Source organism: Manis pentadactyla, chromosome 14, assembly GCF_030020395.1.
Source record: "Manis pentadactyla isolate mManPen7 chromosome 14, mManPen7.hap1, whole genome shotgun sequence".
Classification (NCBI taxonomy): Eukaryota; Metazoa; Chordata; class Mammalia; order Pholidota; family Manidae; genus Manis; species Manis pentadactyla.
This window is the reverse complement of record NC_080032.1, coordinates 77892077-77915235: the sequence shown is the minus strand read 5'-3', so window position 1 is coordinate 77915235 and position 23159 is coordinate 77892077. Positions and strand designations below refer to the sequence as shown.

General features: G+C 39.4%; 1 protein-coding gene across 27 annotated transcripts in view; it reads left to right on the top strand.

Moving 5' to 3' along the window:
- Positions 1–14703: 14703 nt before the first annotated feature.
- Positions 14704–23159, top strand: part of C2CD5 (C2 calcium dependent domain containing 5) — a 94977-nt gene continuing 86521 nt past the window's right edge. For 10 of the 27 annotated variants that reach the window (XM_036889328.2, XM_036889319.2, XM_036889321.2 and 7 more), the window contains exons 1-2: positions 14707–15131; positions 22558–22644. In XM_036889328.2, the coding sequence (XP_036745223.1) occupies positions 15042–15131; positions 22558–22644 (177 nt within the window). In that variant the 5' untranslated portion in view covers positions 14707–15041. Of the gene's footprint in view, positions 15132–22557; positions 22645–23159 lie in introns of all 27 variants that reach the window. The other 17 variants (XM_036889345.2, XM_036889343.2, XM_036889336.2 and 14 more) reach the window with 4 other exon arrangements.

The window sequence follows — 23159 nt, the reverse complement described above, 5'->3', positions numbered from 1 at the left end:
AAGTGCCTTAAAACCTTTAACAGCGTCCCAGAATCAAATTCAAAAAAGTGCTTTTTACCTCTAGTTCACTCTGATATGTTCCAGAGGGCCCCTGGAACATGTCAGAGGAATTTTTTATCATTGAGGAAAATATTTGGCTAATTTGGCTTATTTACCTGCTTAATTACCTAGAAGGCACTGTCACAGGGAATGATGTTAAACTTTGTTACTGAATATTTTGTGTTACAGAAATATCCAGATTTCCTTATGACAACTGTCTTACAGTAAGCTCTCATCAGATCTTTAACCATTGTCATTTGTAAGTCTTTTGTCATCTATAGTCACTGTTTTATTACTCCTGAACTAGTAAAATAGATTTCAGCAGGACAGGTATTAGTTACATAAGATTAAGTAAACTAAGGAAGATGATTTTGTAGCTTTTTGTCTCAAATGTTGTTGATAAAGTGTTTTAAGCTTGTTCTCTTAAGCTGACAACAGTTTAGTAAATGACTGCCTTTATAAGCAGAATTGAAACTTTATCTTTCTCTCTACCTGATCCCTCCAGAATTTAAAAACTCTCAGTGACTATTTTTATATTTCATGGCAGTATGTTTATTTGCACAAGTTCAATAAGAATCTGCTTTCCTTGTAAGAGGACTAATTAAAAATACTGGTTATATTACCAAGGCTTTGACTGGAACGTCATACCTGAGACACACGTGTGTAAACTCAGATATGAACAGACAGCTTTAAGGAACTAAGATTGACTTTATAAAGCCAACAAAGCCCTTTAGAAGAACTGGCCTGGTACCTTGCTTACAGAGTTCCCAGCAGCCTTACCAGGTGAGTAAGGAAGGTCACTTCCTGGCAGGTGCAGGAACCTCAGGAAGAGAGGAATTCACCCAAATCTACAGGTACTGCAGGCACAACCTGATGGCAAGTCTGGCTTGACTGTCTGGCCTCAAGAAGCCTTTAAAAATCCAAACTGAAATTCCTTACAAAAAGTTCCAGCAAAGCACATTTAAAAGATCCCATGTAATCAATTACTCTTCTTGCTGCACTTATGCAAATAATCAAGCCAACTGTTAATTATTTTCTTAACCTGGTTACTTCTAATAAAAATGAGGGTGATTTTAGAGAAAAGTATTGTTTCAATAATGCTGTCTTACCTATACTAAATCCTAATATTAGTCATTTAGATGTAAACTCGATCTAGAATTCTAGTTTCCCCATGCTACCTGGCTATAATTCTCAATTAGACTTTTCATATTTGTAGTTCTCATATTCAGCCATGCATTCTTAATTTCGTCAAGTTTGTCCTTCCAGAATGGAAAATCCAACTCCAGATGTTGCTACTTAACCTAATAACAGTTTGTTCTATCTTGCCTAAAAGCCACAAAACTGCAAATAATAGAAATGAAACCCGGTATAGAAGTGCCAACCTTCCGAGGCCCTCTCAACTGACCAGTGATGGAGACCTAGCTGCACCCTTTACTGCGCCCCCTCTTAGCATGAAGCAGCCAGAGCGGTCGTCGCCCCTTTTCCCTAGCAGCAGCTACGGTCTCCATCTGTAGAGGGGAGAATGAGACAGGGACCATAGGCTTAGAATAAGGTGAGAGCCCCTGGAGAAAGCAAGGCAGGATATTTGCAGTCAGAGCAATGTAAAACTGCATGCTAGGAACTACCCCCCCTACTAAAGCTATGTTGAACATTAAGCTCTAGAATCATTCTTCAGTGAGATCAGTTAATGTTCCCCAGATAAAGAAGAGTAGCACGTTTTATTATGCTAATCATTTGTAATCGTGTATAAGATTCACTTTAGCATACTAAAGGGCCCAGGCCTATGTGCTGTCTTTCCTTCTTCAGATCTGATGAGGTAATTTTGCAAACTGAGCAACTAACTTAGCATGCAGACCCAGCTGTAGATGGCATAGTAAAAGGCAGGATTCTTTAGCAAATAGACAATACCTCAGCCCACCTTGGGAGCTGAGCAGGCAGCCTTTTGATATGCTCCCAGACCAAGATGCCGATATCCCAGAGAAAAATCAAGGCAGGAAATTCCTTATGTTAAGTTAATTTTTAATATTCAGAGAACACTTAACAAGTCCTTCCCCAAGGCTTTACAGATAGTCCCCACCTTTTTGGACAGGCTCTAGCACTAGACCCCAAATCCCTTACTCTCTCGAGCTCCACCCTTCTTCAATACGTAGATGATCTCCTCCCGTGCAGTCCCTCCCTACAAACCTCTCAACAGGATACTATTCTCCTTTTAAACTTTCTCTCAGAACGCGGCTATCGGGTCTCACCCTCCAAAGTTCAGCTGTCTGCCGCTCAGGTCACATAGCTGGGAGTTCAGCTCTCCCCACGCTACGAGGCCATTACCATAGACAGGAAAAAACTTCTCCAAACCATGCCCATCCCAAACACCAAGCAACACCATCCCTAACTCCCAAATGGCGAAGATCATACACAGTAATCCTTTCCACGCCAACTGCAGTTAAACTCCAGGGTCTTCCCCATTGGATACACAACTCCCACCTTAAGCCATTTGTCTCAGTTTTCCCCTCCCCCCGAATCTCCCACAGGTTCCTACTCCTCCGCCCTTTTCGGGACCTCTCACTCTCCGCATTTCGCGCTGCTCATCTCCACTTCCACTCATCACTGAAGAAGTTTCTGCCTGCACCGAGTCCTAAGACCTCCCTTACAACTGCCATGCATCATGCTTCAGGATTGTTAACCCTGGTCTCAACACTTACTCTCACCAGACCTATCTTCCCAACACCAGCCCTTCTCTTTCAGACTGTCCAAAAGATTGCACCATCAAGAATTCCCTTTGCCCTGCAGGTTGCTTTGCTAGCTACACATATGTCCCCCCAAAATGCTATTAATTCAGCCACCCTATGTAAACATAGCAATCAGCCCGAATGCAAAAAATTTCTAACCAAACCCTTAACCAGCTTATATTACAGGATTACCAACCCCTCTCCAAAGACGATGATCCTTATTGAACCTGGAAAATGCCATGGCCACTGCAGACCAAGGGCTCATCTGAGGACCACCCTCCATCAATACAAAAATGAACTTCATCGCCCCTAATCAGCAAGAAGCAGTTACTGAAGACTGACCTGCACCTCTTCCCAAATGCTCTACCACTTATAAAACAGAAAAGGGAGGAATGTAAGAATATAGATAGTAATTTATCCTCCATTTGCCCCATGGTCCCAAGCACATAAGCCGGTGAGAATTATGCCTGGGCTTGCCTGGGGCTTGCTGGGCTTACCCCGCCTTATCTCTAAACATCCCGACCCTCCCCCAAGGCAACAGGCCGAGCGGATCCGCCACAATAAAAGGCACCACGCTGCTGCCCTCTCTCTCTCTCTGTCTGTCTCTCTGCTGCCCTCTCTCTCTCCCTGTCTGTCTCTCTGCTGCCCTCTCTCTCTCTTTGTCTCTGTCTCTCTGTCCCGCTGCTCTCTCTCCCTCTCTCTCTCTCTCTCCCCCCACTCCCTCTGGGGCAGCCACTCTCTCCTTCAGATAATAAAGTCTCTTGCATGGGCCCGTGTCTCCTGAGTCATTCTGGGTAAGGAGGGTCACGGCGAGATACCCTTTCAGTAACTACACTAGTTGGGATAAGGATTTAATAATGTCTGTAACTGTTGAATCACTGTGTTGTATACTTGAAACCAATATAATATTGTATATCAAATATATTTCACTAAAATAAATAAATAAATAGACTTCTACAGGACACACACACAAAAGGACCATATTTTATACCTTATAAAAATACAAAGTGTGTCAAATATTAATTGATGTTGAAGGGGGGAGTAAGATAAGATTTGGGTAGGTAGGTGGGGAGAGAAGGGACATTCTAAAGGAAGCAGAGCAACAACTGAGAAAATGCATTGTTCGTCTACCTTGAATGTGCGCTATTTCTTCTGATCTCAGAAGCTAAGCAGAGCTGGGCCTGGTTAGTACTTGGATGGGAGCACATATGTAATATGTCTCAGAGATGAGAAAGGTAACATCAACTAAAGGTTCAGTTTAATTACCTAACAACAAAAGCACTCAAGTATCAATTTTCCCCTTGTTTGCTTTTTACCAAGGCGTAGTGATGCTCATTTTTGCCTCAGGACTTTTACAGTTGTTGTGGAAAATATGAGCACAGAAAGAGAATTTTAAAATTACTTTGTTGTTTGCAAGAACTCTGTTAGAGGAAGGAAAGAGGGGGCGTGTTCCCTAACTGTAAGCAAATCACCACCATACCCCAGTTCCTTAACATATAAAATTACAGGATCTATTTTATACTTAAGTCCTACCCTCCTACCCCACCTCTGGAGATGTCTTTTGGTTAGTAGGGGAGGAAATGCCTCTTAACACCCAGCAGGGTGGGGGAAAGAAGAGACCTATAGTCCAAAGTTCCTAAGAGCCCTTTGAAAGAGGTGCTGTTTGTACATATTTGAAAGGGTCACACAATTGGCCAAGTAAAACACTGAGGAACTACCATTTACATGCATCTTCTCTCTCTATAAATGACACTAAAACTGTTTTTATTCAACAAATTCATTTATTCAACAAATATTCTGAGTGCTCACTATAAGATAGGTGCTGTTCTAGGAGAAACATGCCTTACAATAAACCAAAATTATATACCCAAAAGTTGAAAGAAGAGTAGGAAAAATATATACCGTGGGAATAGAGAAACCAAAAAGAAAGCTGGTCTCTCGACATTAATATAAACTATATTAATATAAATTACTAGCAGGTCACTTCATAATGTTGTTCAGTTTGTCAGGAAGATATCACAATTTTATTTCTACATGCTCAGAATAACAGCCTCAAGATATATAAAGCAAAAACATTGACAGAACTCTAAGGAAATAAATCAACACACAATCACAGTAGATTATTATGGAGAAGGTAATTTCTTTTCTTCCCCTTTCCCCCTATATTTTTGCATTGCTCACTCCCTTTTCTCAGATATCACCTCAGAGAGTTATTTTCAAGTTATTCTATTTTAAATAGTGCCTCCTTATCATTCTTTGTAATATATATATTTGCCCAGTTACAGTAGACATTTACTTGCTTACTAATTTCTCCTTTACTAAAATGTATTCCCTGAGGGCAGGGATATCACCTTTTCACTCACCATTAAATCTCCAGTTCCCTGAACAGTTTGTGCCACTTAAAAAATGTTTGCTGAATGAATAACTAAACAACAGCTAACAATTATTGGATACTTCTGTGTACTAGAAACTTATGTGCATTATCTTCATTCTCCCAACAATCTTTTATTTTACAGGAAGGGGTAAGTAATTTCCCCAGTCTCACGCAGTTAGTAAATGACAGAGTCAAGATCTGAGTCCAGGGATGTTGTCTCCTTGCTAGTCCTTGGCATTGCCGTGGAGCTGGGAGTCCATCAGAGGCTCTTCTTACCCTAAGGTTGTGACATTTTATTCATTCAGTAAAAATACCTACTGGGCATAATGGGCCAGAGATGCAATTATGAGGCAGAAATGGGCAGTGCCTGATTTCATGGGATTTATATACTCTTAGGGTTGAACACATTAAACAAGTGTTTGCATAATTAATTGGTTACAATGATTTTAGCATCACAAAGGATAAGCTGAGGTACTTCTGACACTATATAACAAGAGAAACTTAGTCTGGGGATTCAGGGAAGGTTTATTTGAGGAAGCAACATTTGGGTTGAAACTGACTCCTATGCATCTTTCAGATTTCAACCCACATGCCATGAGCATTTAGGACGCGGGAAGTAAAATGCCTTATGGTAGATGAATTTTAAAAGGGAACTATTATTCTATGTATCTCTGAAATACAGAGTTAAAGTATCTATAATACCATTATTACGCTTAAGAAACTTTAATAAAGATTATCAAATACCCAGTCAAAATTTAAATTTCTTAATTGTCTCAGAAATTGTTTCTTAATTAGTTTGTTAACATAAGATTCCACTTAGGATTCGTAACTATATTTGTTTGAATCCTGTCTTAAATCTTTCAAAATGTATAACATTTCACCACCTCTTTTTTTCTTCTTCTTCCAATATATTTAAGAAGCTGACTAATTTGTTCTAGAGAATTGTCCTTACTTTGGATTTTCCTGATTGCATCTCTGTGATGTTATTTAACATGTTTGTCTCCTGTATTTTCTATAAAACTGGTAATTAGGTGTAGAGTTATCAGATTCAGGTTCAATTTTTTTTTTTATGCGGTGAGGGCAGAATACTTCATAGGTGCTATATACATCCTATTACATCAGATCACGAGACATATAAACCTAACTGTCTCTCCTTTCATGACGTCAGCAGCCATTGGCCACCATTGCTTGAATCCAGGGTTTTATAAGGGTGACAGATTGGTAATTTGTTTATTTAAAAAATTTTTCTATTAAGGTATTATTGACATACACTCTTATGAAGGTTTCACATGAAAAAACAATGTGGTTACTACATTTACCCATATTATCAAGTCCCCACCCATACCCCAACGCAGTCACTGTCCATCAATGCAGCAAGATGTCACAGATCCACTACGTGCCTTCTCTGTGCTACACTGTTCTTCCTGTGATCCCCCACACCATGTGTACTAAACATAATACTCCTCAATCCCCTTCTTCCTCCCTCCCCACCCGCCCTTCCACACCCCTCCCCTTCGGTGACCACTAGTCCCTTCTTGGAGTCTCTGAGTCTGCTGTTATTTTGTTCCTTCAGTGTTGCTTTGTTGTTATACTCCACAAATGAGGGAAATCATTTGGCACTTGTCTTTCTCTGCCTGACTTATTTCACTGAGCATAATGTTCTCCAGCTCCATCCATGTTGTTGCAAATGGTAGGATTTGTTTCTTTCTTATGGCTGAATAGTATTCCATTGTGTATATGTACCACATCTTCTTTATCCATTCATCTACTGATGGACACTTAGGTTGCTTCCATATCTTGACAGATTGGTAGTTTAATTTTAGCATTCCTTCTTCATTTATTAACTGAACTATTCCTCAACAGAGAAACTTTCTCTCATTGATTATTCCCTTGTGTTATCCTGAGGCACTGTTTTTCCAGAAAAGGCAAGATAAGTGATTCATTCATTCTCTTTATTTAGTTTCTGCTTTCAGAATAATGTGTTGGTATCCTAGCATTCTCCATAAGGTTCAATAAAGTTTTTTCTAAAATTTCTGTTGTTAATTAATTATGGACTTAGGATTTTTTTACAAACACGTGTTAAAATTGAAAAAAAACTATTCAATTTGATGTGTTCTGATAATATATGTATATGTGTGTATATGTTTCCAGATAAAGACCACCAATATTATTACCAACAATCTGATTACAGAAGACAGGTTAAGTTTCTTTGCAGTTATTTTTGTCCTTAGAATATTTCCTAGTAGGTATGGATAGATGTGATATTATGATTTTAATAAAAAATTCATATTTGGTCTTTGTTCCTCTTTCTGGCACAGAGCTCCTAAAATCCTTGAATTTCCTAAGTAGTAAGAGCACCAGGAGCATCTTTTGTTCTACTGTTTGGTCTTTGGCCCTAGTTCTTGACACAACTCCTGAATTTCCAGGGTGACAGGTGTGCCTTTTCTTCTGAAGAGACAATTCTGGGTAGGCTCTTAGATGGCTCCTGGATGAAGTCTGGTCAGTGGAAAGACTAAGCCATGATTAGAGACCTGGAATTTTCAGTCCTGATTCCCATTCTCTTGAGAAGGGAGAGAGTTGAAAAATGGAGTTAATGATCAATCATGTCTACACGGTGAAGCCTCCACGAAAATCCCAATAGTATGGGGTCAAAGAGCTTCCAGGTTGAACACATCCACATACCTGGAAGATGAGTCAGCCAGCTCCACAGAGACAGAAACTTCTGTGCTTCATCTGGCTGTTCATCTGCATCCTTTATCATATCCTCAAAATACCTGGTAGATGCACTGACGGACAGTGAGTGCAATGGGGTATAGGGGGTGACTCGATAATATGGATGAATGTAGTAACCACATTGTTTTTTCATGTGAAACCTTCATGACATACATAAGAGTGTATGTCGATAATATCTTAATTAAAAAATACCTGGTAGATGTAAATAAGTGTTTCCCTGAGTTCTGTGAGTCACTCTAGCAAATAAATGAATCCAAGGGGGAGGTGGTCATGGAACCTCTTATTTACAGTCAAGTAGGAGAGAATAGTAGGTAACCTGGGGACCTAGGAGTTGTGAAATGGGGAGGGTGCAGCCTTGTGGGACTAAGCCCTTAACCAGTGGGATTTAATGCTGTCTCAGGTAGATAGCATCAGAATTGAATTGAACTGAATTGTAGGGTACCCCACAGGTGTTGCAGAGAGTTGCTTGCTGTGGGGAAAAACCTCCACACATTTGGTGACCGTAAGTGAAGTGTTTTGTATGAGGAGTAAAGGAGTCTAGGAGGGAGGATGGGGGTTTGTCCACTTCTGTGGGCAGGTGGAAAACTAGAGGTTTCTCCTGATACAACAGATACATTCCTATGTTGTATAGGCACTCATGGTTAATTTGCCATCTCTTCACCTAATGAGGTTTATTTCATTTTCAATTAAAAATTTTTGTTTTATAATTATGTAAAATAATGTTTCCAAAATCTATGCTGCAAAACCAGGTACCTTTCTGAAGAAAAGTTCAGCTTTACTCCTATTTCATCTACCCTTTCTTCTCTATCTCCCTAGAGGTAAACATTTTTATTAGTTTTCTTTTATCCCTTATTAAAAAATAATATATATAAATACATGTCTCTGTATTATTATCCTTTCCCTTTCTTAGATAAAAGATACTTGCTTTTTTCCCCTAAACATGCTTCTCTTTAATGCTTAATAGGTATATCCTAGTGATTATGCCACATAGATATTTTCATTTATTTTACAGTTCCATATTATTTAAATATGCAAAATAACATAGTTTACTCAACCAATCTTTTTATGATGGGCATATGTGTTGTTCCCAGTCTTTTGCTATTACAAAGAGCGCTGCCATTAATAGCCTGTGCACTCAACTTTTGTGTTTTTATCAGTGTTTCTTGGGGATAGGTTCCTTGAAGTTATATTATAGGGTCAAACACAAATCCATATGTAATTGTGCTAAATATTGCCAAATTCTCCTAAAATTGGTTATATAATTTTGCACTCCCACATGCAATGTATGATAGTACCTATTTCCCCACAGGCTTGCCAACAGAGTATGTTGTCAAATTTTTGGATTTTTAGCTTTCTGATATGCAAGAAATGATAACTCATTATGGTATTAATTTATAACTTTCTTATCAAGGACATCTTTTTATATGGTGTATGGTCATTTCACTTTCTTTCTCTGTGAATCATTTGCTTATATTTCTTGTCCATTTTTCAAAAGAATTTTAGCTCTTTTAGAAAGCTCTTTATATATCAGGGATAATAATCCTTTGCCTATGATACAAGTTCCAAGTATTATGATGTAAACAACACATTCAGTATTTCCTTTTTCCATACAGCTATTCAGTTATCCCAATATCAATTTAAGAAATGGAACACGATGTTTATTGAGAGGAGGCCAATGTAGATGGAATAGGTCAGTGCCGAGTCATGAAAAGTAAGCAAGTAAAGTTGGAAGGGGACAGATCACATCGTCTTATAGTCTAGATTAGAAATTTGGTTTTTATCTTAATAGTAATAGACAGAGACTGAAGAGTAGCATGTATCAAAGGATGTTTGAGCAAACCTCCCTTAGCTGGGGCTGGTAATGTGTCACTTTCTTTGTACAAATGGGAGAGAGGCAAGACATAGATTAGCTATCTGGGTCTCTAAGCCACCCAGGGGAATAGTAGTGGCTAAGGTCCCAGGGCTTGTAGCTGAATTTATGCTTGGAGGATTACTCAAACCCAACATCTTTAGTATTAAAAGACATATGATTGACATTTTGTATTCCAATATGGTTCCCATAAATATTGCTAAAATTTCTACTTCACTTCATCAGAATTGCAGTAGCTGTCTACATGGATGGTACCTGTAATTTGTGAAACTACTCCCTCCTATGAGAAGTAACACAATCTACAGCAGGTCTAGAAACCTCTTAGTCAGCAATCTAGAACAGACAGGAAAGGTATCATATCACAGTGGGTGGTACTGGGGTAGATTTAACTCACTTTTGTTTTGCTTATCAACTGCAGTAATTAGTAAGTGCCCCACTTGTTAGCACTCCACCTTTGAGTAATCCTTGTCCACAGTGAGTTCAGCTTGGGAGCTGAATATTGCTCATGATAAATTTAGTAAACATACATACAACTTTGCTTTCCAAGACACATCTATACATTATTGAACCACTCCTCTAACAATTGGAAATGATTGGAAGTTAAAAAAAGGGATTGGAAAATTATGCATCAATGTAATTAATTGAATTAAGTTCAGTTAGTGTCTCTGTGAAAATAACAGCCTATAGGATTATAAGAACTCCATTAGTGCCACCTAATTGGCAAAAGAAAAATGTCATCCATAAGAGGAAATATAGTAGCAAAATTTTTTAAGGGTCAGGCATATAACTTGGGTCCCATGAACTGAAGTGAATTGGGACCTACTTCAGTTTGAAATTGAACAGTTCATTTGAACAATAACTCAGTTAAAATGGAATAATCTAGCACTTGATGATATGTTAACATAAGGTAGAGGTGCCACAGTTTAATTTTAAACAAACTCAAAAAGGAAATAAATTAAATTAAATTAAAAAGTCACTTCTAACTGATATCCCATTCTTGAATTTCTGTACATTCCTACTTTCTTATAAAGAAAAGAGTCTGACAAGAATAAGGGAGTATCCCCTGATCTTTGGGGGAAAAAAATTCCCCTAAAACTACAGTGATACAAATATACTTGCTATCTAAAAAATCACTTTGACTGCTTTGTGGTGAATGGATTGGAGGACAGCAAGTGTGGAAGTGGGGATTTCAGTCTTCCTGGGATAAATGGAGAGTAGATGGATTTGAGAGATCTTTAGGAGTTATAAACAATAGCACTTTGTGAGTGACAGGGCATTAAGGGTTAGGAAGAGAAAGAACCAAAGATAATTGTCAACTGTGGCTAGAGTTTCCTAGAAAGGCCTTAAGTAGACATAAACAGAAAACCTCTAGTCTTTGCAGTATAGACAACCCATAAAGGGAGTTTGTCTTGGCACAATAAGGAAGTCAAGGCCTATAATTTGCCCATTACACCTGGGTGACATGGCTCACTAAGTACACTGATAGATACTTATACAAAGTGATGTGTTCCACTTCAATAATCTTCCATTCTGGAGAACATTTTATTTAATGCCGCCCTTATGCCCACTGTACATTAGACACATCTTTATGAGATACAAAAGAACCAATGGGAAGATGAACCTACCTAGCAGTCCATTTAGCTCAGTTTTACCCTTTGCTCAGCTGATAGGCTGCTTAGAAGTAAATCAAAGTAACTGAACTGAGTTCAAGCTGCCACTTTTCTCCACCTTCAGACCAGCAAGTTTCTGGCTCAAGCACTTGACTAGGTAACTGGTGTTGCTAGTGTTTGAGATGAAGAACATAGTAGAGGACAGGTCTTTTTTTTATTGTTGCTGTAATTGCTATTGTAATTGTAGGAGTAGTATAGAAAATACGTTCAGTTTTGGATATGCTGACTTTAAAGTCACTTCGATACTCCAAGTGGAAATAGGAACTAGACAGTTGTGTGTGTAGGTCTGGATCCCAGAAGAGTTACAGGCTAAAGATAAAAATGCCATAATCCTTATCTAAACAGACAGAAATTGAAATTATAAGCATGAATGAGATCACCTAGGGAAAGAGTAAAGTTAGAAGAGAAGAGGGTCAAGAACTAAACTCTGAGGAAACCACAACGTTGTTAAGGATGGCGAGCAGCTGAGAAGGGAAATGTATACAGCAGAATAGGTTAGGAGAAGCATGGCATCTGGAATACCAAGAGGAAGACTACTTCTAGGAGAGAATGCTCAAGAGCGTCAAACGCTATTGAGAGTCACGTGAAATGCAAACTGTCCACTATATTTAGCAGTCAAAGGCTATCGATGGCCTTGGTGAAAACTGTTTTGTTAGAGTGTGGTGGCTAAAGCCAGACAGAAATAGTCTGGGGAGTGCCTGTGAGGTGAGAAGCTACCAAATATAGATAATGCTAGAGAAGTTTAACCTTGAAGGGATGGAGAGAGATTAAAAGGAACATTTTAGGAAGCCAGAAAAGAGAGAGAAAAGTTGTAAATGTATATGAGGTGTTACTCAAATTTAATTCCACAAGCATTTATGTTGATCAAATGAAGGGCACAGGGTAAGAAACTGAGAATTTAGAGATGAGTAGAAAACAGTCCTTCCTCTTGAGATGTTCAAAGTTTAACTGGGGGGAGAGAGAGAGACAGATAAATAAAATAATTATGTGTCTGGAAAGTGCAACAATAGATGCATTATATTCAGTGGTAGCACAGCAGTGGGAGTGGTGACTGTGTTTATTAGGAAGAAGATCAGGAAAGACATTAGAAGTAACATTTAAACTGAGCTATGAATTTTTAAGTGTCTTCTAGGATGCTATAAGAAAGGCATTCACTGCACAGAGAAATGCATAGTTTAATCAGAAAACTACATGTAACTTTTAGAGAGCATGGATTTTTGGAATCACATTGCTAAGATAATAATTGCTGCCTCCAACATTAGAGGCTCCATGTCTTTGGGTAATCATCAATCATACCTTTGCAAAGCCTCAACTCCTCCTTCATAAAATGAAGACTGATCATCCCTATTGCATAGGATTTTAGGGAGGCTTAAAAGCTGTGAAGTACTGAATTCAGCAGCATTTCTAACATAGAAAATGCTCAATACATGTTAGCTCGTTATTATTGTAGGATCTAAAATGCAAAAAAAAGAATGACAAGGTATGAAACTAAAGAAGGTAATCAGGAACCAGATCATGATAGATTAGTCAGGAAAGTCAGCATTATTCTCAGCATTAATTAAAAAAAACTAGTACATTAATTAGAAAACAAACTGAAGTCAGGCTTAATTCTATTTAAAAAAGTCTTCAGGAAGTATTTTAATTATAATCTCCCATTGATGAAGCCTAAGGCAACAGGTATGTGTAAGAACCTTACAGGCTGCTTAATTAGGAGGCTGAGATTGCTAACCTCTAACTGTGCAATTTGCAAATTTTTTTTACATTACCACATCTTGTAATACAATATAATACTTTCCATTAAGATTGTTGCCAGTATCAGTTTTCTAATGTTTTTTCTTCATGTTTCAGATTTTTTTTTTGAACTGGTAGTATGGTAATACTTTGATTTCAGCAAAAATCTGTGTCAACTCTACCACCAAAACAAAACACAAGACATCAGAATTAACTGATCACATAGTGTAGCTGACCTTTAGAGTTTGGGAAGGGCATTTTAATGGTAGAGTTAGGTTCCACAAAAAGCAGGTATGCACCTAAGGAAATTTGCATGGGAGTTCTGGGACTCTACCCTTCTGCCAGAGTTCAAAAGGACAAAGGTGTCTCTAGTCCAAACAGTCAGTGATTTACTATCTTTTAGATTTTTATTTTGAAGAGGTCATTTTCTTTTCTCTTTGGAAGCGTTCAACTTCTCCCTTATGTGAAGAGTATTTCATCTGAAGAAGGAATTTTTGCCTTGAAAAGCTAATTCTGGGTCACCATTGCTAGAGCACTAAATTCAGCCTGCTCAGTATATTCCAAGTTAAAAAGTTCTTTCAGCTAAGAAAATAATCTTTATTTGGGAATTCTCCATTCCTAATGAATCCAGTGGTATAATATTTCTACTGGAACTGTTAATGGTGATTTTGGTGTTGGATATGGCATGTATTATTATTGTCAATGCTGTTTTTGATATTTGGGAGTGATTTGAGTTACATCCTGTGCAGGTGCCTCAATTTCCCTAATAATGTTCTGAGGGCCTAAGCCTACATATTATGCCTCTTTTTTGCATCTATCTCTCTATCTATGTGTGTGTATATATACATGTACGTGTGTGCATATATTTATGTATATATAGCCTCAATTTCTCTAAGCTTGTTCTGGTGGCCTAAGCCTACATACTATGCTTCATTTTTTGCATATCTATATGTATATATAAGTATGTATGTGTATATATATGTATGCATATGTATACGTGTATATATGCTTTAAGATACTTAATAAGCACGCTGAGACCATCTAAGAGCACAGGGGAAACTCCTTCAAGCAGCGGCTTTGGGTTTCCAAGTGTTTTTTATCCCCCACAAGACCTACAGTAACATCTAAACCTAATTCACAGTAAAAGTGGATATGACTGAATAAAAATGTTACTACTGAATACTTATTCGACTACTCGAGATGTCCCTAAAATTCCTCATTCTGTTTCATATAAAACCGTGCACCCCTTCCGGGTAAAACCAGCTCAACTGTTTTTACGCACCCCCACCGGGCCGTTGAAGGCGACCTCCGTCACCGCGGGCCGGGCTCGGCGCTCGCAGCTGGGCACCCGCACTGGGCAGGGGGCCGGCCCGGTGGATGATGCAGGGCTCCACCCACTTCCCTGCCCGCCCGCTTCCTCGAAGTCCGTCCCGCCCCGCCGGCCCCGCTTCATTCCGCGCAGTTAATCTCTCCCCGGCGAGGTGGGCCGAGAGCGCCGAATGGTCGATGCTTCCTCCCGGCCCAGAGAGCCGCCATTTTGGGGGGAGAAGGAACACATGTAGCGGCGGCGGAGGCTCAACGGGATGCTGACTGGCTTTCGCCTCTCCAGCCAGGCCTGCGGGACTGGGATGGAGGAACCCAGCGGGGCCCCCGGGGTCCCTCCCCCGGCTGCCTCTCCGGAATGAGGCCTCGGGGCCCGCGGGACAACCGCGCCCCGTCTCCGCCGGGCGTGAGCGCCGACCCGCGCCCGCGCGCGCCCTCCGTCGTCAGTTACCCCGCGCGCCCCCACCGGCGCGCGCCGCTCCCCGCGCGCTCCCGCCCCGCCCCCGCCCGGCTGGCGCTCGGCGCAGGCTCGCTTGTTTGTTTCTGCAGGAGCGCCGGGAGAGGCCGAGGCCGAGACGATGCCTGGGAAGCTGAAGGTGAAAATCGTGGCCGGGCGCCACTTGCCAGTGATGGACCGAGCCAGTGACCTGACTGATGCCTTCGTGGAGGTTGGTGCAGAGTCCTGCCCCTCACAGCACAGGGAGCGCCGAGGCCCGTGCCGGATCCCGCCTCGTCCCGGCCCGACAGCCCCCAGCCTTCCCACCGCCCTGCTGTGGCCGTGCTCGCCCAGCTCTCCGGGGAGGGCTCACTGCCGCGACTGCAGCCCCGGTGATGGGCGCCCTCCGCCGCGCGGGGAGGCGGGTGCGGCTCTGCATGCTGGCGTGACCCTGGTGTCGGGGCTCCTACAGGCCACCTGCCAGTCGGGAGATCCCCAGGCGCGGCCGCCGAAACACACGCACGCACACACAGTCACACTCGCGCCGAAACGCGCGCACACACGTCCGCTCTTTTTTGGCGGAGGGGTGGCTCTCACGCCAGGGTGATGGAGAGGGCGTTTGAGAGTGTGGGTCAGCCCGTTATGGCCACTTGGAGACCTACGAGGCGCGCAGATCCACGCTTCAGCATACCGTTTTCTGAATCATCAGTGTAAGCTCTAAAACACAACTGTTAACACTTCCGTTCTTGTTTAGACTGGTAGGTCCGATGAGCTGTTGTAGGCTAATTTAGTGCCTTGAGGTAGGAAGCCAATTAGGTGTCATGGATTTAAATTGCAAAATTGCTTTTTAAATCTATGATTAGTCCAAAACTCATGCAAATTAGCAGAGGCCTAGGGCCCGGAAAGTAATAACCCAGAGTCTGAAAGGAGCCAAGTAAAAATTCTAATAAAAATTGACATCATGAACCAGATCATTAGAACAATAATCATTTGGGCTCTTAATGTTTGGAGTTGATTAATGATAATATAGAGCCTGATTTCATCTCAATGTAAGATATTCTTTATGTTCCCTAAAGTTTTTCTAACCTAATAACTGCAGTCCCCCCCCACCCCAACCATCCCCTGACATTGCCATGGTGATTTTTTATTAAGGTATCATGTCTACAATCTTATAAAGGTTCCACGTGGGCAACATTGTGGTTATTACATTCACCCATAGTATCAAGTCCCTCCCACCCCCCATTGCAGTCGCTGCCCATCAGTGTAGTGAGATGCTATGGAGTCACTACGTGTATTCTCCGTGCTGTACTGCCTTCCCTGTGACCCACCTATATTGTGATTGCTAATCATAATGCCCCTTAATCCCCTTCTCCGTTTCTCCCCATCCCCTTCCCTTTGGTAACCGCTAGTCTCTTTTGGGAGTCTGTGACTCCGCTGCTGTTTGGTTCCTTCAGTTTTGCTTTGTTGTTATACTCCACAAATGAGTGAAATCATTTGGCACTTGTCTTTCTCTCCGCCGTGGTGATTCTTAATCCCAACTTTACTTTCATTTGAGAAAGTTACTGAATGTGTCCTTGGGCCAGATGCTAGGTCATGGGGATGCAGCGTTACCAAAGCGTAGTCTCTGCTTCCCAGTAGCTAAGAGACTGCCCCACACAGGTTAGGTTAACAACCAATAGCTAACATTTATTCATTCTCATTGTTACTAGGTCTGTACTCAGTACTTTTTAATTCTTAGTCCTTATGACAGTCCTGCTATTGTATTGTTATCATTCCACATAACAGTTGAGGTAACTGAGGCCTAGGAACTGTAATTTGCCTAAGGTTACTTAACCTCGTAAATCTCCATAGCCTTGTGGTCTGTTTTCTTCAACACTGCTAATACTGCCTCTTCAGACAAGAAATATAGTGAGTATTGCTGTAGAATATGGAAACTTAGTTCTGCCTAAGTACTAGGAAGTCTTCCTAAGAAAGTGCCATTTGAGCGGAACCTTGAAGGACACCCAGGATTTTACCTGGCAGAGGGAACATCAAGTGCACAGAATGGGATACATGATATGTTCAGGAACCGTCTTAGTTTGGAACGTGTCTGAAGTAGAAGGGAACATGTGGGTAGTGGAGGTTGTGGGGGATGAGGCTGGGCAGGTAGGTTGGAGCCAAACCTCACTTTTTATACTAAAGAATTTTTCCTTTATTCTGTAAGCAAGGCGTCAGCCAGGAAAGCTTTTTAAGCAGAAATGAAATAAGATCATGTTTGTAGGAGGTTGTTTCTTTAATGGTGGTGGACTGGATAGATGTGAAATAAGGCAGGGAGATCAGTTAAGAAGGTGCTCAGGCAGTCTGTGTACGTTGAGAATGGCTCTGGGAATAGATTAGAGAAGAAAGACTTGAGGGATATTTCTTAGGTAAAATTGTCAAGCTTGGATAACAAATGTTTTTGCTGGTGAGGAAGGCTTTGGATTCAAGGATGATTCATTAATTCCTTCTTTCAGCAAATAGTTATTAAGTGCTTTTTGCCAGATCCACTACTAGTCACTGTGGAGCTGATTCATACACATGGTGAACAAAATAGACTTGCTTCCTATTTTATGGAGTTTGTATTTTGGTAGGAGAGATGAGACAGGCTTTAAAAAGTAAAGACTTAATTAACACATAATTGTGGTGCATACTATGAAAGAAAGCAATAAAAAGAGAGTAACAGGGAACATCTGCTTTAGCTTGGGTAATCGGGAGATGTCTGAGAAAGTGTCAGTCAAAGATCTGCTAGATGAGAAGGAACCAGCTGCTCAGGGAGTGTGTGTGTGTGTGTGTAAAGCAATGTCTCAGAAGGCAAAAGAGAGGAAATTTCTAGAAAGAGGAAGCTGTCAACTGTCAAATGGCACTGAGAGGTCAAGTAAGAGGATGGAAAAATCACTGGCTTGGACAACATGAAGTTATTATTGGTTTGACAGAGGAGTGTTAAGGATGGAAGCCAATATTGTAGTGAATTGAAGAAGGTTAAAGTACAGGAGGTGAGGAAGTAGGAATGGCATGAATAGACAGTTATTTCAAGAATATAGTTATGAAGGGGAGAGGTGAAATAGTGTGGCATTTGGGTAGTATGTAGCTTTTAGTACTTTAAAAAATGTTAGAAGATATTAGAATATATTTGTGTTCTAATAGGAATAATCCAGCAAAAGGGAAAGATTAATTCAGGAAAAAGGGGATAATGAAGGATTACAATAATAAAGGGATAAATTGTGAGAGACTGTAAGTACTATATAAGCTCTTAGGGAAAGGAGGTGATAAAGCCTAGGCTGGTCATGGGCAATCTTTGTGTTAGGCTTGAAGGTTGGTAAAATTTCCGTTGGCAGAGAGGGAAAGGAGTATTTTAAAGATGAATAGGAAAAACTTGGTAAAAGCAAAAGAGGGAAAGAGCATTATGTAATTGGAGGGAGGATTCTTGTTAAATAGAAGTGGGGAGTAAAATTTGGCTAGGTTGGTGAGATATAGATTACTTACTGAGTAGTCCAAAAATGAGGGGAGAAGTCTTTTCAGAAATTCTCTTAACCAGTTTCCATTAACGTAGTCATCACAGAGTCCAGTGCTCTACATTCATTCCTTCCATAAGCATATTCTGGAATACCCCATATTGTTATATTATTGTCCAGTGTGCCTGTATGCCTGCTTCTCTCATTAGTTGTCTGATATATTTACCACAAGGCAGTTATGTTTATTCCTGGACCTGTTAATACAACTCTATTACTGTGATTTATTTAAACCTGTATCAACTGGTGGAGTGTGAAATTGATATTAACAATGATATGTAAAGATGTATGTATATCTAATACCATTATATATTACCCTTGAATTAGATGGAGAAAATATTATAAAAATACCTAAGATTCTTTGTCCATATTTTTTTGCAAGCAATGTTAAGTGCCACCACCACATAAAAAGTACCACCCTGGACATCACAGATTATATACTATAGGTGTAATTTATGCAAAAAAGGTGATGCAGAACTCTCAACAGTGAATCCTTACTTAAAGAAGAGGCCTTAGTCTTACATTCAAAGATAGAGGAATGAATTATTTATGTATTTCATGTTAAAATGTTTACTGTTTATTGTTTTTAATGATTCTCTGATTTAACCAAATTACTTGATTAACTGATGAAGTAGTAATTGCATTGGTTGAGGAAATGTCTACTGTATATGATGTGAGGAGTTTAGGAAGCTGGTGAAAACCAAGTAATATTTAAAGATGATTATTCTTGTCAGGAATCTCCAGGACGAATAGCATGGTGTTCTGTACAAGGGAAGTATTAATGGAAATATATCCCAATATGAATGTGCATGTTACACACTGTTTGGCAGACTACATTATAATTTGTGTTTACCTAGGAGCCTTTGGAGACAAGAAAAATTAATATTTAATGATGTACCAGATATTTTTTCTACATGCATTATCTCATGTAATACTGGCGGCAACCCCCCTTTTCAGAGGAGGAAGCAGCCTTAAATAATAGGTTAAATAACTTTCTCAAGGTAATTTAGCTAATGAGTGGGGGAAGAGAATGCTTTTACTTTACTAGAGAATCTCATTAAAATCCCTGATGTTCTTTAACAAAGTTGTAAGGCATTCATTTAATTGCTGAGTAATAAAATCTCCTTTGAATTAAGTAAGACGAAACGAACTGTGGTTCTTCTTTAGCAGAAGAGGAATTACCACAGTGGCACAATATACTCCCTAGCCTTTTTCTTTTTCTAAAATCTTGTTTATTTGTTCAGTGTGGCTAGAGGATTGTCGGATCTTTAATATATCTGGGATGGGCCAAAAAAACAATAAAAGGCACAGTATGGCAGTGCGGTATATAGTCAGTCAAAACTGAAGCAGGATCTGAACTCTAATGTAACAAATGATAGGCTGTTTGTGGCAGTTGAGCCCAAACCCATAAGTACATTTGGCTTTTGAAAGTTTTTGAATGGTTTTTTAAGTCCTCACAACATTGTACTTAAGATAAAGCAGTCTGTAGGTAAATAAAGCAATAAGAATTTCCTTGCTGGTTTGAATATTGAAATGTAATGAAACACAAATTAGTACTGAGCAATAACTTCTGTTCTTCCCAGGTTTTTTTTCCCCCTTTCATTAAGTTTCATGTCTTAAAAGTTGGTGATTAAAAAAAAATGATAGAAGTAGTACATGACTAGCTTCTGTTACAGAAGACTCAAATAACTCTAAAGTCAACCATGGAAGCCCCTCACTTCTTCCTTCATCACCGTACTATATATACTGTATTTCCTATAGCCTGTCAGTCCCTTCTTCAGTGATAATTGCTGTCAGTTCTTTGGCATGTGTTCATTTACTCTCCTGCTCTTCCTTTCAAAAAAAAAAACAACTTTTGCATATTATATTTTTAAAACTAATGTATATTATGCACTTTATATATTCTACTTTTTCTCAGCTGTTGTTTCATTGGCATCTTCACATGACAGTACATGTAATCAACTCCATTCTTTAGTAAGAATGCATGTGATTTAGTAACTTTCCTTTTGAACGACTAGGTTTTTGTGTATTTTTTGGGAGGGGGCCTTACGTGAAAGTGCTTCTTTAGGGTAAGTTCCTGGAAGTTGACCAAGAATTCTGTGATTTTATTTGAAATAAAGTTACTGCCATTTAAATTTAAATTTTTGGTGTTTTTGAATTTTAAAATAAGACATTTTAAAAATAGGTATTATATGCATGGTTCAAAATTCAAAAGGTACAAAATGAGTCAGCCTTCCTTATTGTGTTTGTTTTCACCAACCTATTCTGTTTTTTCTAGTGGCCAATGTTAACATTTCTTGTATATCCTTGTAGACATAAATCTGTGCAACATAGACATGTATGTCTTATAACATTTTGCCATTCACACTGTTTGTTCCACAGCAGAAAAATTTATCTTGGATCCTGCTCTGTACCAGTGCAGAAAGAACTGCTTCATCTATTTAGCACTGCATTCTTTGGCTTTACTGTACTTCATCCAACCTTTACCAAATTGATGGACATCTAGGTTGTTTCCAACCTTTTGCTACTATAATGCCACTTTATACATCTTTGCACTCCACTGTAAGAACTTGACGGGTATCGGCATTTAAAACTCTGATATCTATTGTCAAACAGCACTCCTTAGAGACTGTCCTAATTTACACTCCCACCAAGCAAGTATGAGAGTACCTCACAGTACTGTGTTATCAAACTTTTTGCCAACCTGGTAGATAAAAATGTTGGTTTAGTTTGCATTTCTGACAGTATGAATGAGGTTAATCATCTTTGGATATATTTAAAAAACACCCATATTTCCATTTCTTTGAATTGTCTACTCATGTCCTTGTCCTATTTTTCTGTTGGGTTGTTGCTCTTTTTGCTTTATATCAGCACATTAGAAACTGAGGAAAGTAGCTCTTTGTGACACATCTGACAAATGCTCTTTCTCAGTATCTTATTTATCTTTGGCTTACTGTGTTTTACCATACAGGAAGTTATTTTTATTTAATTTTTTTTAAGACTTTCTCCCCTCTAACCAAACTGCCTCGGTACCAGATGGTTGATACCATGCCTGATAATTCAGTGAAATGATAAAATAATTAGAAAAATATAGAGAAGATAAAAATAATTACAGTTTAGATATTTTGCTTTTAGAAAATTTCCTGGACTGATTGAACAACAGTACCGGCCAGTATTGCCATATCAAAGGAAAGGAGGTTTCATTTATTATGTGACTGAACTAGCGTTTCCTAAGTATCCATAATGTGCAAAACTCTGTATGCTGGGTGTTGTCATAATGGGGATAAGCTTTAGTGAATTTTGAGGTTAGGAAGGGTGGTTAATGGTGCTGTGCTAACCAACAGAATTACAGAAGAGTTTGAAGAGATCAAATTTAGGAAAGGTGAGGTAGTCTACAAACTAGTTGCCTAGCTGTTCTGTTCTTAAGCTTCCTGACCATGTCTCAAGTCCAGTCTGAGGTTTCACAATGTCCACACTTTGTTGGAAGCAAGTACCAGAGATTTAGCCTGCTTTCTGCCTTCTTCATTTCCTTCTTATTTACTTACTTTTGATTCTCTGTGATTGTACAGTGCCTGCCAAGACTGGCTGTGAAATAAGATAGTCTTCCCATCCAACCCCTTTCATTGTCCTTGCATATAGGGACATAAAACCTGTAGTATTACTAGTTCATTGCTGAACATGATGTGTACAGAGATAGGACTTAAAAAAATAACAAACGTGGGCAAGTTAGAAAATGCAAAGGTATATGACTAAGTTTTTATAATAATGGGCAGTAGTTCTGGATTCCCTTTCTGAGATGTCAAGAGGATGGTCAGCTGGCCTTTTTAACCTTCTGATTTTAGTTTTTGCCTGTCTTCTGCCATCAAGACTCCTTTTTTGTCTGAACTCATGTTTCATGATGCCTATGCTGGCTCCTCCCTCTGTACCGACATAATTGTCTATGTTTCTGATTTCCTTGCAGAGCTGGCCAGGCAGAGCAGAGTTAAGCCTTTGTTCCAAGTGTGGGCTGTAAGCTTAGCTGGACCCGTCTATACTTCCCTTCCTTTTGTTTCATAGGCCCATTGCTTGGCTGACATTAAAATTTACTTTTATTCACATTTTAAATATTTGATTGTTTCTTACTTGTTTTAGGTAAAATTTGGTAATACCACCTTTAAAACAGATGTGTATCTCAAGTCCCTGAACCCTCAGTGGAACTCGGAATGGTTTAAATTTGAGGTAAGTTTTTAAATGTCAGCATTTTTGACTGTTATTTGAAGTGACTATTTTTACCCAGGAATGCTAGGAGTACCTTTTATTACAGGTGTAGTAGCTTTCCTAAACCATAAAAATATATTTTTTTCTGCTTAACTAAGAATATTGAGTTTTAAAAAAATTTTTACAGTTAAGAAAATATACAGTATATGAATATGGAAACATAAAAAAAGAATCCCTCAAAGATATTATATGTTTATCACTAGAGTAAGTTTCTTTTGTTTTTAAGTGATTTGGGTATATGTTAAAATCCATGTATAGATTAAAAATTTTTTTAAATTATGGTAAAAAATATGAATATTGCCATTTAACCATATTTGAAAACAATTCAGTAGCATTAATTACATTCACAGACTTGTGTAACCATCATCACCATTTCAGAATTCTTCCATCATTCCAAACAGATATGCTACTCATTCAGCAATAAATCCCTGTTACCCCTTCACCCCAGCCCCTGGCCACCTCTAATCTCCTTTCTG